General features: G+C 49.4%; 5 protein-coding genes across 5 annotated transcripts, besides 1 other annotated feature; 3 read left to right on the top strand and 2 right to left on the bottom strand.

Moving 5' to 3' along the window:
- Positions 1-179: 179 nt before the first annotated feature.
- FPSE_05299 (uncharacterized protein) lies at positions 180-2249 on the bottom strand (the record flags this gene model as incomplete). Its single annotated transcript, XM_009258417.1, has 1 exon — positions 180-2249. One exon carries the CDS (start codon positions 2247-2249, stop codon positions 180-182), a length of 2070 nt encoding a protein of 689 aa, XP_009256692.1.
- A 691-nt stretch (positions 2250-2940) lies between these two features.
- Positions 2941-2976: a microsatellite.
- A 1684-nt stretch (positions 2977-4660) lies between these two features.
- Positions 4661-7151, top strand: FPSE_05300 (uncharacterized protein; the record flags this gene model as incomplete). Its single annotated transcript, XM_009258418.1, has 2 exons — positions 4661-5108; positions 5164-7151. 2 exons carry the CDS (start codon positions 4661-4663, stop codon positions 7149-7151), a joined length of 2436 nt encoding a protein of 811 aa, XP_009256693.1.
- A 658-nt stretch (positions 7152-7809) lies between these two features.
- FPSE_05301 (uncharacterized protein) lies at positions 7810-11313 on the top strand (the record flags this gene model as incomplete). Its single annotated transcript, XM_009258419.1, has 3 exons — positions 7810-8321; positions 8387-9167; positions 9220-11313. 3 exons carry the CDS (start codon positions 7810-7812, stop codon positions 11311-11313), a joined length of 3387 nt encoding a protein of 1128 aa, XP_009256694.1.
- A 328-nt stretch (positions 11314-11641) lies between these two features.
- FPSE_05302 (uncharacterized protein) lies at positions 11642-12985 on the top strand (the record flags this gene model as incomplete). The annotated part of the gene is made up of 4 exons (XM_009258420.1): positions 11642-11901; positions 11954-12380; positions 12430-12895; positions 12942-12985. The coding sequence occupies 4 exons, from the start codon at positions 11642-11644 to the stop codon at positions 12983-12985; spliced, it is 1197 nt and encodes a 398-aa protein (XP_009256695.1).
- A 128-nt stretch (positions 12986-13113) lies between these two features.
- FPSE_05303 (uncharacterized protein) lies at positions 13114-15075 on the bottom strand (the record flags this gene model as incomplete). The annotated part of the gene is made up of 5 exons (XM_009258421.1): positions 13114-13284; positions 13333-13454; positions 13510-14146; positions 14196-14620; positions 14673-15075. The coding sequence occupies 5 exons, from the start codon at positions 15073-15075 to the stop codon at positions 13114-13116; spliced, it is 1758 nt and encodes a 585-aa protein (XP_009256696.1).
- Positions 15076-15501: the final 426 nt, after the last annotated feature.

Below are 15501 nucleotides of genomic sequence, written 5' to 3'. Positions count from 1 at the left end.
CAGCTTGGTTTTGGATGCCGGACCAGGGTGGGAGTTATATCTTTGTATTTTCTTAGATACATTAATCTTGAGGGCGCCATGTCCTAGTAATGTCTTATACATATCATGGCGGAGACGCTATAATGACAACTTGTTGATGATACCACCACATTTACACCTTCAGTTCCTCTTGTGCATGACTATCCCTCAGCTAGCATCCTCGTCCAGTCAAACTTCCTCCATCCCTTCTTAAATCCCTCTACTCTCGGATCACCTCTCGTCCACTTTCCTTGTCTCTTGATAATATGTGGCTCTGCGTCAACAATACCACCCAGGACCTCTCGCGCAAAAAGATCACCTTTGGGCCATCGCCCCGCATCTTCAACGACGTGTCCCAAACCTCCGTCAAGCGTAAACCAGACGTGGAAATAGGGCATCTCCTTGGCAATGCTGCGTCGAAACGCTGAGCGTCCCATGCCGTCACGCGCTTTGGCACCTGTGTCAATAATCTTGCGGTGCTGACTCCATTCCTCATCAGCCGAGAGGAAGGCTTCCTTGAAGTATGCAGGAGCCATGGCGCCTTCTTCGTAGGGAATAGGAACAGCGACCATGGCGGCGTGCATGCGACGATGCGGCTGCGCAGCGTTTTCGTAGAAGACGACTTCACGACCTTGCTCGTGGTACATGCGCGTCAAACTCTTCATAAAATTGCGGATCTCTTCCCACTCGTCGTCGTCACATTCTAACAAGTTCGATCGATGCGCAAGAGGTGCAATTACTGCACCTCCAGACGAAATCTCGGGCTCTGTAGCGATTGTGAGGAACGCGCGCGTGCCGAGAGCGATGACGGGTGCAAGTGGTGGTTGGTTCTTGTCTTCGTGGTGGCATAGAGGACAATTATCCAGCGCACGAGACATCTTCTGGAACTCTGAGACGGCCATATTTTTAAGGTTGATGTCGGATTTGTGGAGGCGCTTTGCGAGTTTCTCAGCGTTCTCGTCCATGTAATCCAGATCGTTATCGAATTTTCCATCTTTCGCGATACGCTCTGCCAGACGGAGGCCTTCGCCGCCTGCTTGGCCCTTTGTACGGCGTTCTTCGCGGACCATGTCGTCAATGGTCATCTCTGTATTCTCTTCGACGTTTCCTCGCTCGCGGCCGCGTTTGTTGGTGATGACCTTGGCTTCGTTTCTCCTACCGGCGAGTTGACGGTTGTCCATGACGCCCAGGACAACAGCTTCAGGATTCGATTGGGCGGTAGAGAACATGGCTGCTGCTTTATTGTATTCCTCCTCAAGCTGAGCGGCATTGGGGGCTTTGCGGAGTTTGGCCTTCATCATCTGGGCGCGGAGACGATTGAGAGAGGTCTGATCCATTGCTGGGGTGGTCGTTGTTTGGGGATGGGCGTCGGGGACGATAGTGCCCTGTTCGGGCTCGGGAGGTGGTGAATCTTTGTGCTGGTTCTTGATTCTCTCGCGGTATAGGTCGCCGGTGGGCTTGTCGTGGCCTTTGTAGTCTTTGCCGTAGATTCTTCGTCGTTCCATCTCTTCTTTTTCTTCGCGGGCATCGTCAAAGTGGCGCAAGTCACCAAAGCGTTCCATGGCAACCTCTTCGACTGGTTTCCCACTTTCCTCAGCTGCAGTGTAAACGGCTTTGAGCTTCGTCATGCGCCAGGAAGAACCAGCGTCGCCAAAGGTGTAGTCGACGGTTGGTTGTGATGGAATGTCGAGCTCGTCGAGGGATTTGCCGTCGTTGATGTCTTGGATGTGATTGTTGATCTCGCGCTTGGATACGACACGCTTCGGCTCTTCCTTTGGAGGCGGCGACTTGTTCTTGTCTGGACGGTGGATGTAATCGACTTCGATAGACGAGGGGGCGGTCATCCAAGCATCTCTCTGATTAGACTTGGATCTATCAACGGTGTCTTGGCTTTGAGGTTGCTCTTCGTCGGGGATGGGAAGGTCTTCTTTGGCGTCCCTCGTTTTGCGATATCGGTCATCGCCATGTCTGTGTCGCGACCGATGGCCATCATCGTCGTCGTCACGCGAGTGTCGCGATCGCTTACTTCTGTGGCCGTCGTCTTCTTCGTCATGTCTTCGGCGATGTCGGTGTCGGTGTCTATCTTTATCGTGTTCTCCGTCTCGTTCTGAATCGTGTCGATGATGGTGTCTGTGTTTGCGATGGCGCTTTTCATCGTCGTGTCGTTCTGCGCGTTCCCTCTCTGCTTTCTCAGCAGCCAGGGTCTTTTCGAACTCGTCTAGGCCGTCCATTTTGGATAATTGGAGGTTGGCCTGTGATATTTTGTTGTGTTGTAATAATTGAGAAACTACAATTTGAGGTGGTCTGTTACGTCAGGTCAGAAAAGCTGGCCAGCATCAAAAGTGGGGCCACTGTAAGAAGCTCTGGTGGATATTGAACCTCAGCGCCATCTTGGAACGCTTGAATCTCAAAGAGAGAGGGCTGGGAATAAATAAAGAAAGCTTGAGAAAGGTTTTACTAGCACGAATACCAAGTATACTTCGAGAGAGAAAGAGCATTTATGTATTAGATAGAGCTTTCTTCTACTACAGCCACGACATAGACTAGGTACTTGCTCCTATTATTCACAAACGACAACCGCAGTAATCTGTGATTGAGCAGCACCAGAAAGTCAAACGCTCATACGACATTCACGAGTTGACGTCGTCCAGGACAGTTCTCGGCTAACCCTAGACTCGGCCATTGAGTCTTAAATCTATGAGACATGGATTGTCATTTTATATTCGTAGAATTGGCAACTTGTTGGCTATAGCAACGGTAGAAACATATCATCGCCGATGTTTAGGGTAGGAGTTGACGCGTTGGTGACTGAAGGAGGGCCTGAGTTCTGCGGCCACGTAACTTTCCTCAGGAATTAAGAGCGGATTACTTTGAAGACCTAGTTTAAGCTAATTCATGTGTATACTAAGAAAAAAGATTTACCTGACTGACTCGACACTGACTGACTGACTGACTGACGGGTGATGCCGGTGGTTTTCCAGTACTGACTCAATCACCACATCTACAACTGCGTCATGGCTCGATCGCACGAATGACCAGATCAATCCCAGACAACCTTTACGCCCCAAGATCGTAGCTCAGATGAACAGTTCGTCTTGGAGTGTAACTGTAATACAATGAGAGGCATCGAGGTGGTTGGCCCGACTTTATTCAATCTCCAACATGGCTGTATCACCAAAACTAATGCACCCGCCACCGACCGTTAAACTTTGGCGACAAGCTGAACCTGTCAATTGGACACATCTGCAAGCCGTGTTGTGACGGGAATTAATTGGTATAGATTCGATGTGTAACTGCAGATGACGAGTCTCTAGATGCAGTTGGTCGCACTGCAAGAGTGCTGTTGGCGACAACACTGTGTACTACTAATGTAGGTTGGTAGGCAAAGGACGACATGTTGGGCAGCGCGCCATGTTGATGTTTCAGACGCTTAGCACATGGATGGGCCAAGCGGTTAATTGCAGCAGCATCAGTGATGGACCGAGATTAAACAGAACAAACAGCTCGCTCGCCTCACCTAATCTCATTTAATTCGATCAAGAATAAAAAAAGAAACCGGGAGCCGAGGAGATAATCAATGTCTCGGGTGCAGTGAAGGAGGTTGATCAATTAATTGAATCAAAGGAGGTTGATCACCCTTGCACTGCAGATGTAGTATGAGTTAGTACGTATCTGTAGATGTGTAAATTATTGCTTGGGTCTACCCTTGTTGGACATCCTTCAGTCATTCTCAGCTTTGAAGATCAGATCAGATCTCTGGGAATAGCTGTACAGACCCCATATTTTCCATCAACCTGCTACATGCTCGTGCTTGTGCTCTCGTGTCGCAGATTGACGTTTTCCCTCAAACTGAGCGGGTGGAGAGTGGGATGAGCGCTAAAACAAAGCAAGTTGGGTGCGATCTACGTAAGCTGAACGGGTTAAATTCAATTAATTGCTGACATCTGACCCCTAGGTAATGAGGGTTGAGAGCTAACAAAAGTGACAACCTGTCATGCATGAGGGAGCCTCGTATTCACCGGCGTCTCCCGTATAGCACAGCAGAGTCTGTTGAAAGGGGTATGTACAAGTTTATCTCGAGTAAAACATGGCATTGTTTATGAATTGTCCATGTTTGAGACATGTCCGTCCTTCTCTTGACATTTATTTCCTTTCGCTGTGAACCATTGCCATTGACACCGACAAGACCCGCGCCGCTCAGACTCTGTATCGTCTATTTCGAGTCTAGCTTCAGGAACAAGTGAGAAGGAGAAATCACAGATTGCTTTAGCGAAGGCGACCGGTGTCACCAAGGTGGACTCTTCCTAGGTAGGCTGTGCGACACCCCCTGCTCATGCATGCACGCTGCAGTGTCAGTGTTTTATATAGAAACCACTGGCTGCTAATAGTCCCGCCATTCCCTTTTCCCTCATCCCAACCCTTCTTTTTACTCTCCCTCGCTTTTTAATGGAAGCTCTTTTTTGAGGGTATTGCCATTTGTTTCATTTGATCCCGGTCACTCACTACGCCGGGTTAACAAAATACGTCTTATTTCCTGGTTTTCTTGGTCTATTCTTTTTTCTCTCGTTTATTTATCTATCTATCTATCTACATTTCAATTCCTATGATCACTCTAGAACGTCTCAATTGCATTTGCTAAGAGATGTTGTCCACTCTTTTCCTCGCCGTTGCGGCCCCCGCACTCGCAACCGCCTTCAACGCCCCCAACGTCCCCGTTGGCACCGACGACAGTAGCCCAGATGGCCTCATCCGCTTCCCTCTCAAAGTTAGCACCGGCGCACCCGTCGTCAAGGGCGTCACCAAGCGACAAAACGAAGTCGCCCTAGAAAGCCAGCAGAATGGCTTCTTCTACAGCATCGATGTTACCCTGGGAACCCCTGGTCAAAAGGTCACCGTCAACCTGGACACAGGCTCCGCCGAACTTTGGGTCAACCCTGTATGCGAAAAGGCACAACAGCCTGCCTTTTGCAAACAGTTTGGTCATTTCGGCGAGAGCAGCACCTTTGTCGACTTGAATACTACTGGTGGTGTTGTCTACGGTACTGGTTATGCCTACTGGAACTATGGCTACGATAATGTCGTTGTTGGATGTGAGTATCTACCAATCCCCCAATTGATGTAGAATTGTTACTAACATAACATTAGCCGCCGCTATTCGCAACCAAGTTTTTGGTGTCGCATACGACAGCTCCTTCACTGGTGTTGGTATCATGGGTGCTGGCCCTGATCTGAACGGCTGGGATGCGCCTTACCCTCTGGTCATTGACAGCATGGTCAAGCAGGGTCTCATCAAGAGCCGTGCTCTGTCGCTCGACATTCGCACACTTAACAGCGACCGAGGTGCCGTTATCTTTGGTGGTATTGATACCGCCAAGTATACTGGCCGTCTCCAAAAGCTCCCCATCATCCCCGCCGCATCCTCCCCCGATGGCCTCACCCGATACTGGGTCAACCTCGATGGCATTAGCCTCGTTCAGGAGGACGGCACCGTTGACTCTGCCTTCTCTGGATCAACCCCCCAGCCTGTCCTCCTTGACAGCGGTTACACCGTCAGCGCCCTGCCCGGATCCATCTTCAACAAGATCGTCGCTGCTTTCCCTACTGCAAAGTCCAACGGTGGCGCCTATGTTGATGTCGATTGTTCCGTCGCCGACATCAAGGGCAGCGTTGACTTCAAGTTTGGCGACAAGACCATCAAGGTCCCCTACGCCGACTTTATCTGGCATAACGATGAGCGCTGTGTTCTCGGTGTCTTCCAGGATGATGAATTCCCCGTTCTTGGTGACACTTTCCTCCGCGCTGCTTACGTCGTCTATGATTGGGACAACCGCAATGTCTGGATCGCCAACAACGAAGACTGTGGCACCAACCTCGTCGCCATCGGTACTGGCCCTGATGCTGTGCCTGACCTGGTTGGCCAGTGTGGTTCTGACTCCGAGACCACCACTTCTGCTTCTGAGACGGCTTCTGCTACCGGGACTGAGACCGAGACCGAGACTGCTTCTGCCACTGAGAGTGAGGCTGTCACTGCTACTACTGAGGACGTCACTTCTGCTGAGACTGACACCACCACTGGATACTTCCCTACTACTCGTTACTCCAACGGTACGGTCTCCGTCACCGGAAAGGGCACTTCTACCACCAAGAAGGCTACTGGCGGTTCAGGCGAGTCTTACGAGCTTCCCAGCTACACTGACTCTTCTGCTTCCGCCACCATCACCTCTACCGTTGTCACCAGCAAGGTCTACACCGTTACTGCCTGCCCTCCCAGCGTCACAAACTGCCCTGTCGGTCATGTCACCACAGAGACCATCACCTCTCTCACAACCTACTGCCCAGGCTCTGACGGTTCTGCCCCTCACCCTACCACAGTCGAAGGCGAGGGTGCTCCCCATCCCACCGGTGCCGCTCACCTCACTTCCTATGTCACTGCCACAAACATGCACACCGTCACATCTTGCCCCGGAGAGGGAGCTTGCCACACCAGCGTCATCACCGAGATCGTGCACAACACGCAGATCGCTTCGCCCGAAGAACCCACTGGTATCTTCACCATCCCCGAGGCTATCCAGTGTGGCGCTGGCAACTTTGGCTGCAAGGAGGCTACCACTAAGGGATACCGCACCGTCACCATCACCCCCGTCGTCAAGGCTCCCAAGCCTACTCCCGTTCCTGGCTACTGCGCTACTTGTGGTCCTCTCAAGGGCCACGGACACCACAACGACGATGACGACAAGGAGACTGCTACCGGCGGCTACACTGCCCCTGGCAAGCAGACTGGTGGTTATGACCAGCCTACCCAGGCTCACCCTGGCCAAGATTACCCCAGACCTACTGGAGATTCTCCCAAGCCTACTGGTGGCTCCGACAAGCCTACTGGTGATTCCGACAAGCCTAGCGGTGACGCCCCCAAGCCCAACCCTCTCGAGGAGCTCCAAACCTACCGCCCCACAAACGTTTTCCCCCAGATCCCCTCAAGCGTTGCGACAGTTGTCAAGCCCACGGGCACACCACAAGCTGGCGGACCTTCTGAGCCCGCAGGTACTCCCCCTGTGGTGATCAACGGTGCATCAGGCTGGAACGTGCCTGTTGTTGCAGCTGTTGTTGTTGGTGCTTTCGTCGCAGCCCTATAAAGGCATGATGAGTGGTTATACAATACTTCTTTTTAATTGGGCCTTGGGAAAGAGCCTCTTCGTTTTATCTAGAACGTATACATAGTTTTTTGAACTGTAGATATGGTTAAATTTATTTTATTTGTTTATTCATTTAAGCTGTATCAGTTATTGGGATGTGATTGCTGTATTTACAAGTGAAATACTAATTAGGCCTTCTGTATGTCGCTGCGTCACTAATGGTCGAGGCCTCTATGGGCGCGTGTCCGTTGGCGGGCGGGATGAGGAGAAGCAGGCGCTCCTAGTTACCTCGCTTGTACCATTTACTTTCGCGTACTAACCTCAGTAGTCGACTGTGCTTCATGCGACTTCATGCTTTTTAGGCAAAGCTTTATTTGTTTCAGACTGTAGCAAGACGATGATCCTCCAAAACTGATAGTTTCATGCGGTTGATCACACACGCTGCGGCTTTTCAACCTGCCACATGACCTATGGGAAGACATTTGGCGATCCATTTGGCGCTTACGAGCTGGAAACGCCATGCAGGACCGCACCTATCTCGGAGCCTCGTTTGTCATCTTGTCTATCTATTTATTTATCTCAGAGATACCCGCCTCATTCATCTTGACGATCTTTATGTACCCACATGTCAAGCCAATCTCACCATCTCATCCCCAATATGTCGCAGATGGCGCAGATGGCGCAAACAGAGACTTTGCTCAGCGACTACATCAACTTCAATGACCAGAATATCGGCCTCAGCGGCAATGAGCTGATCAATAAGGAGCTCACTTTTTGTGCTGCCGCCGCAGTCAGCCGTCTTTGTGATGAGCAGGAAAAGGGCGTGGACATAGATGAGTGCCTCCAGCAAAGAGAAGAGTTCAAGTTCATTAAGGAACTCGGCATCATCTCTGCAGTCTACACTACTGCTCCAATCAGCAAGCAGAAAGAGATCAAGTCCACGCCTCCTATTCTCGCATGGTCTGATCGCCTGCAGACGGTCTTCTTGGGCATTAGTTGCACTCGCGACATGAATGATCCCAAGCTGAACTTGAGTGTTCGCGCGCAGGCGGCTGATGCTGTTGGATCCCGCTTTTATCAGGGCCTTATTGACAGGAGCGGCGAGTTTGTGCCGCTTATTGAATGGCTCACGCGACAATACAAATTGGTTGTGTGTGGCCACAGCTTTGGGTAAGAATACACAACCGACTTTGTCTTGATGGCGGATACGGACGATGCTGACAATTGGGTTGTAGGGGTGCCTTAGCAACGGCTTCGTCTTACCTCGCTGTATTTGACCACCAATCTGTTCCCAATGCATGGGAGGAGAGCCAATGCGGTATCTCCGTCATCACATTCGGATCGCCCTCATGTCACTTTGCCGAGCCTCAAGGGACCTCGACTTCCTGGAAGATGCACCTCAGCAGGAACTTCCACCACATCGTCAATCCCCACGATTATGTCCCGTTTGCACTCAATGACGCTTCAAGGAGATTTAAACAGAATTTGAACGCCATAAGAACACCCCTGGAAACCATCTCACCCACAATTAAAATGTTTTGGCCCATTTTCGAAAATTGCCTTGACTTTCTACTGAACAAGAAAGGCAAGTTCTGCCACTTCGGCTGCATGTACTCTATTGCCACCGAGGTGCCAGGTATTCAGAATTGTCTCCAGATACAGAATGACCAAGATTTGCCCCAAATTCCGGGTGCAAGAGAAGTGGACGAGCACCATAAGATGTCACATTACTTCCATTGCGTCAAGGGATCTATTGGTGCTCGAATACCACATAAAACTCTTTCAGAAAGCCATCTGGAGACAAACTCACACGGATTTCCTTCCATGATACTCCCGATGCCTGCCACTGTGACGGACTGCTCCTGTGTGGTCGAGAATGATCGACTCACTGTGTCATTCAACGTCAGCACTGCTATCATCCAGTACCTTCTTAGAGAAGCATTCTTTATGAAAGACGGAAAGGAGATTCCTCTCAATATCATCGGCTGTATCCAACACCCTGAAGATAACTGCCAAGTAAGTACCACGCTGTGCAAATCTGGGACTTGTGACTGATTACCTATATCAGGCTTCGGTAGTGTTGGAATACATAATAGAGGACAACGAAGTTTTCGAACATGTAGGGAAAGCCTCTGTCGCTCTTCAACAAGGTGTCACGCTCCGTGATATATTTGGTCGATCGATACTGGTCAAAGTTGGTAGTGTGAAACATCTGGGTCTTGATAAAGCTAGTCAACCAGAAATACTGGAGAGTATCCGACTTGCGATGGTGCGTGCACTGGTGGCTCAGACATCCAAAGTGCAAAGTATCAGGACACAAGACGCCTCTATCAATGCCGATACACCCAAAGCTGTTACAGAGTTGGATGAGAAGGTCAGACTCGTGGTTGATCGTATTGACAGCCTGGTCAGCGATGCCAGCCCGCATCTTTTCATCAAACAGATGGGACATGCCTTTGCAATTCTCAAGGCTCTCTGGCCCAGAGACTTCGAAACTGATCAAGACTACATGGTTTCTGTACCTGGGCAATGGGAGATAGGCGAATCCGACACGGGCCTTCTTCGTGATGTTCCTGTCGACTGTCCGCGTGTGCTTAGGGAGCTCATCACAAACATGTTCGAGAATCAAAAAGGCTCCACGATCACTCAAGCTAGAGCCTCACTCAAGGCATGGACGAAAGAAAAGCGGCCGACGTTGACACAGCAATTTGAGAATGTGCCCACCCTTGCCAACGCACTCAAGACGTTCAGTCACGATCTCTATCATCGGTCGACAGACTCTTCCAAGCGCACGGAACAGGCAACATCTCAGTTTCAAAATGTTATGGGAGTTGTTCAACTGTGCCATCTGATCATAATCACCCAGCTTGATGCGCCATACGAGTGGTACTGCAGATCGACTGAAGGGCGTAAAAAGACTTCGGCGGCGTTAGGCATTCTGCCGAGCTATATCTCATGGACGTCTGCCCCAGCTTTGTTGGAGACTGTTGGATTGAGCGCCTTGTCGGTCTCTAGCTTGGCTATGGCCGGGGGTCTGGGCGCCATGTACTACAGCTATCGTATTTTCAACCACTTCCTCCATCTGCACAGCGAGTATCTCGACTTGTCATTCCCAGGAGTGCTGGCTGCCACTCTCAAAGCTCTTGGGCTTCCCCCAGCCAAACCAGGTGAAATGGTTGAGAAGACACTGCTGAACCATCTGAAGGAAGATGCACAGTCCCCACGCACGCCAGAGACTTTGGAAAAATGGAGAGTCGAGCTCGAGAAGGGTCTCGAAAATTACCCTGGCGCCAAGGACAATCAGTGGTCTATTATACCTGATTACTTTTGGGCGAAATGGCTCTTTACAGTTACTGAGGTGGCCCAGCTTCGGATTCAGCTCTTGGACAAGATCTGCATCGGGGTGCAAGGCTCTACGGAGGCTGGCAAGAGTCAGATGCTAACAGTTCTCACGGGAGCGTCCAAGAATCACTTCAAACCAGGATCCAGCAGTTTGTGTAGAACCTTGGGAATCCAATCCTACAATTCCAGCGAGCTGGGCGCGATATTCCTTGACAGCCCTGGCTTTGATGACCAGATACCACAGATTAAGTATATGGCCGACGTTTTTCAAGAGTTGTTTGCCATTGTCATTATTGTTATTCCTATGGAGCGAACACGATCCGAGGCAACTGAGAGTGCCTTACGAATAGCCGTCAAATCACTCCTCAATCGCGATGACAAACGTCCTTTGCGGATTCTTTTGAGTCAGGCGGATGGTCTAGACTTCCATCGAAACAACAAGGAAGTGTTCAGAGCCACCCTTAGTGATGTCAAAGATCAATTCATGTCGAAGCTGAGGAAGGAAGTAGGCGAGAACTTCACTTCTTTTAGACAGCAGAGGTTTGGTGATGGTATAGTCTGTGTCCCAGAGACTCTTGAAGATATTGTGAAGCCATTTTCGACTCACGCCCAGATGGATTTGGATGGCATCAGGGCGCTTTCGGATTGTGGTTCAAAGTATTCCTGCAAGATTGAGAGGGCAAGCCATTTTGAGAACTTGTGTGAATTGGCTGATGCTGGAGAGATATGGGACATTGAGTCACTACGCTCATGGCTTCGAGAGCTTTCGCCTAACAGTGTTCCAACGTCTAGCGGACGGGTGCATGAATACTGCGATTAATTAGATGATCTCGAATTGGACTATTGCTGTCGTTGATCTATCAATAGAAAGTTTCTCGTGTATCTGTCTAGCTGCTCGGACAGACCGAAATTATATAAAACGCAGACTGAAGGGCGTCGACTAATTACGAGTACGATAATTTTGATCTACATCTCCATTCTCAATCATACACTGATAGCCAGGATCGAATCCTTTGACCCTTGGCTACGAGCGCGATACACCGCCGAGTAAGCTCTAACCACATCAAGTATAGCCACTTCTGGTCGGCTTATTTATACATATTGTCCGGTTTCTTCCTTTCTTTCTCAACATGACAAGACAGTCCAAAATGGTCAACATACTTGTCAAAATTGGCCTCTCGGTCGTTGTTATTCTTGCAGTTCTCTTTCAGGTTTATCTAAAAGAGGCAGTATGGCTTGGTCTCGGCATTGGAAAGGTTATGCAACCAATTAGTGACTTCCCTTATACGTGCCGCAAGATTGTCGATCCGCGCATGGAAGCATGTGAGGATATGTGGTTGTCTCAGTCTACAAGGCAATTGTTCCTTGTGTGCTCGGATCCAATCGCACGAGATGCATGGTTTCCTAAGTAAGTGATCAGAAACGAAAGGTCGTGATTGCAAATATTGACATAGATTTAGTGTTGGTGCGCTCAACATCTCGGGTCGTTCTCAGCGAGACTCTATCGTGGCTCTGGACATTGACAAGCCCGTTGGCGCCAGCTTTGAGCCTCGCACTCTCAAGAGAGGAGGTTTCACCGGTACTTCTGGTGATGGACTCATTAACATCGCTGGTTTCACAGGAATCGATAACTCTGATGGCAGCATTGACTTGTTGGTGACTAACATGAGACCCTCGGTTGATGCGGAGAGCGGAAAGTACCTGGACCAGTTTGTTCATGGGGCTAACACGACGGTTGAACATTTTACTACTGGTACTGGACCAAATGAGCTGAAGCATGTTCGTACTTTTGCCGATGCAGGTATCACTACGCCGAATCGAGTTGCTGTTATGGACGACAAGACATTTTACGTCGCCAACGACCATGGTCCTCACATGATGGGCTGGGTAAGTCATTGAATGTCTGTGGTTATGAGACGAGTAACTAATAATCCAGCGTCACCATCTATCCCCAATTCTTGGCTTTGCCAACATCAACGTCTGCAAGCCCAACACCCCTTGCAAAGAAGTATCCAGCAGCCTCAAATTCCCCAACGGCCTCGCCATCAATGGAAACACCCTCTACGTACCAGATTCGATAAGGGGCACGCTCACAATCTACAACATCCTGCCTAACAAGGACCTTAAGAAGGTGGACGAGATCAAGCTTAACTACGGGCTGGACAACGTTTCCATCGACGAGAATGGCGATCTCTGGATAGCTGCTTTCCCCGTAGGCATTGAGATCTATAAGGCTAACCAAGACCCGTACAATGCGCACCCGCCTTCTGCTGTTTTGAGGGTTAGAAAGGTCGACGGGGAATGGAAGGTTGATAAGGTTCTTGAGGACAAGGATGGAGAGGTCTTGCCGGCTGCTACAACCGCTTTGCATGATGCAAAGACTGGAAGGATCTTCTTGAGCAGTAAGTTGAACTTGAATATTGATTTGGATGTTGCTAATGTGTATAGGTGTTATTTCACCGTGGATCACGGTTTGCGAGGCAAAGGCTTGAGGTTGTAGATGAAAACTGAGCCATCAATGATACGGACATTATTTGTTATAAGATTTCCTTAAACAACTCAACTCAACCTAGAGCATTACATAGTTCATATTGTGAAACCAAGACCTGACCAACTATCATCAAGCCACTTTGCAAAGACGACCATCGCGCTTCTGCTTCCACTTCTCACTTCCGACACAGGGGAAACACCACAACACATCATCTGGATCAACAGCCTTCTTGATAGATAAAAGTCGTTCGTAGTTGTCGCCCCAGAAAGTATGCTGCCAGTCTGGTTCAAACGGAAGTGCCTACCAATGATTAGCTTAAGAAAGACCAATGACAACAATGGCTCGTACCTCGTTGATGTAAGCTCCTGCTTTGGGAGACAATTCTCGGAATGATTCCCAAGTTTTGATCAAACTCTGAACAGCCTGTTTCTCAGATGTTCGGTTGAAAGGTTGAAAGGCATGCCCGGCAACTGAATCAGTCATCGTTAATGGTAGAAATTTAATATGGAAGTGAATATGACTTACGAGCATGGACATATGTATCTCTCCAACCAGGGTTTACTGAAACACTTCCTCCTCTGGGTTTGGCATCGTGCACTCCCTTGCCCGAGACTAGATGAGCGATCATCCCACCAGATGGCACACAACCTTGTTCAAGTGCGTGGCTCAACTTGGATTCATCTTTCTCAAGGGAATCCTTGGTCAGAAGTCTCGAGACGATGTAGTTTGTGTCTCCTGCGGTACCTTGGTCAAAGTAAACATCATACCACTTCAAGAACGAAGAGTACGTCTCAGACGTGGCAGTGAACTGGACGAAGCCCGGCCAACGCTTTTGCAGGGTTTCATTGAGGGGTTGAAGAAGTTTGTGGATATAATTGGGATCTTGTACGTCTTGCGCGGCAAAGATACCTGATATCCCTGCTACTTCCTTTGGTGCTTCTGGGCCGGGAGATGGGTTGGCCACACGCGGGCTGAGAGATGCATATCCGGACAGACCTGCATCTGCAAGAGATGGAAACTGGGAGAGAACATAGGCGAGAAGATCGTACTTGAAAGGTGCTTCGGAGGATGTTCCGACTGTCAGAATGGATGCAGAGATTTTTGGTGTTTTGTAGACCTTGAGAGTCATCGAGATGATAACACCAAAGGTTGATCCACCGCCCTATAGGATGGTTAGTATTATACAGGTTGGAATATAGAGTGGCACTTACACCTCTCATAGCCCAGAAAAGATCCTGATGGTTGTTTTCGTTAATAGTTAAAATCTTTCCACCGGGCGTAACAATGGTCATCTGCAGGACCTGATCAACAGCGAGACCAAACCTCGGCGACAAGAGTGAATGGCCTCCGCCGGTAACATATCCTCCAAGGCCGACGGACTTTCCACCGCCGCCGACAACAACGCGCTTATACTTGTCCAAGTATGTGTACACGTCGTACATCTGAGAACCAGCACCGGCAGTGACGGCGTCACCATAGATAGTGGTCTCTGAATTGTAAAGTTTGAAATGTCCCTTGTGGTAGGTCAGGTCTTTTAAGTGATGGGTCCAGAGTGATAAAGAGCCTGGTGCGACTGAGCGGCCCATGTAGTCGTGGCCTGTGTTTTTGACGATGAGTCTGATTTTATGTTTTCGAGCTGTTGTTTGTTAACAGTAGTTATGTAGGCGATGGTTGTGGTTCATATTTACCAAAGTCAACGCCAATCTTGACGTGCTCAGCCGTGGTGGCATTGATCACATATGCAGGATATCCAGCATCGCTGCATGGGTAATCTGCATCAGGGAGACAAGTCCAGCTTGGGTACTGATCATAGATTACTGAGACTGGGTTCTCAGTGTGGAAGTCGTAATGTTTCCAAGAAGCTGCGACATTGGAGCATGTATCTTTGTTATATGCAGGCCAGTCCTTGTGACATACTGATCCAGGTGGTGTGGGTGCAAGCAGATGTCCGCTGAGAGTGCTGTTGAGACGAGACCATGTTTTGTGAGAGGGCCAATCTGATGTGCCAGGGTAGGCTTTACAAGAGTGATCAGCAAGGGCTGAAGGGAGAAGAAAAAGGGTTGAGATAATGATAGAATGGAGGGGAGTCATGATGGATTGGATGAGGAGCGACTTGGTTTGAGTTGATATGGAAGAAGATGACTTACCTTATATACCCATTCGATCAAAATGGTGTGAAGATCCAGCACATGTTGAGGGGAAATACTTGTCGTAAGCTGAAGTCGAACAAGGGATCATGTCCCGAGACTAAGAAGGCACCAGTGGATATCATTTGCGCATGTCGCCCAGTTAAAAAGACGCGTATTGCTCGTTTATTTGTTTAGGCGTCGCTCAGCCCTGCCAAGATTGACGGTGATCTTGGTCTTGGTCTGTGTGGACGGACTGTGGAGGTGGCTTGGATGGGGAATCATGGTGCGAGATACGACACCTGTCAGTTGATGAGACTGGTTGGTTGTGTGGGTGGCTTTTGATGCTCATGCCCAGCTATTGGGTCTATTGTCTCTGGCACTTGTGGTT

This window comes from Fusarium pseudograminearum, chromosome 2, assembly GCF_000303195.2.
Source record: "Fusarium pseudograminearum CS3096 chromosome 2, whole genome shotgun sequence".
Taxonomy (NCBI): Eukaryota; Fungi; Ascomycota; class Sordariomycetes; order Hypocreales; family Nectriaceae; genus Fusarium; species Fusarium pseudograminearum.
The sequence above is the reverse complement of the archived record's forward strand: the minus strand, read 5'-3'. Positions and strand labels throughout refer to the sequence as shown.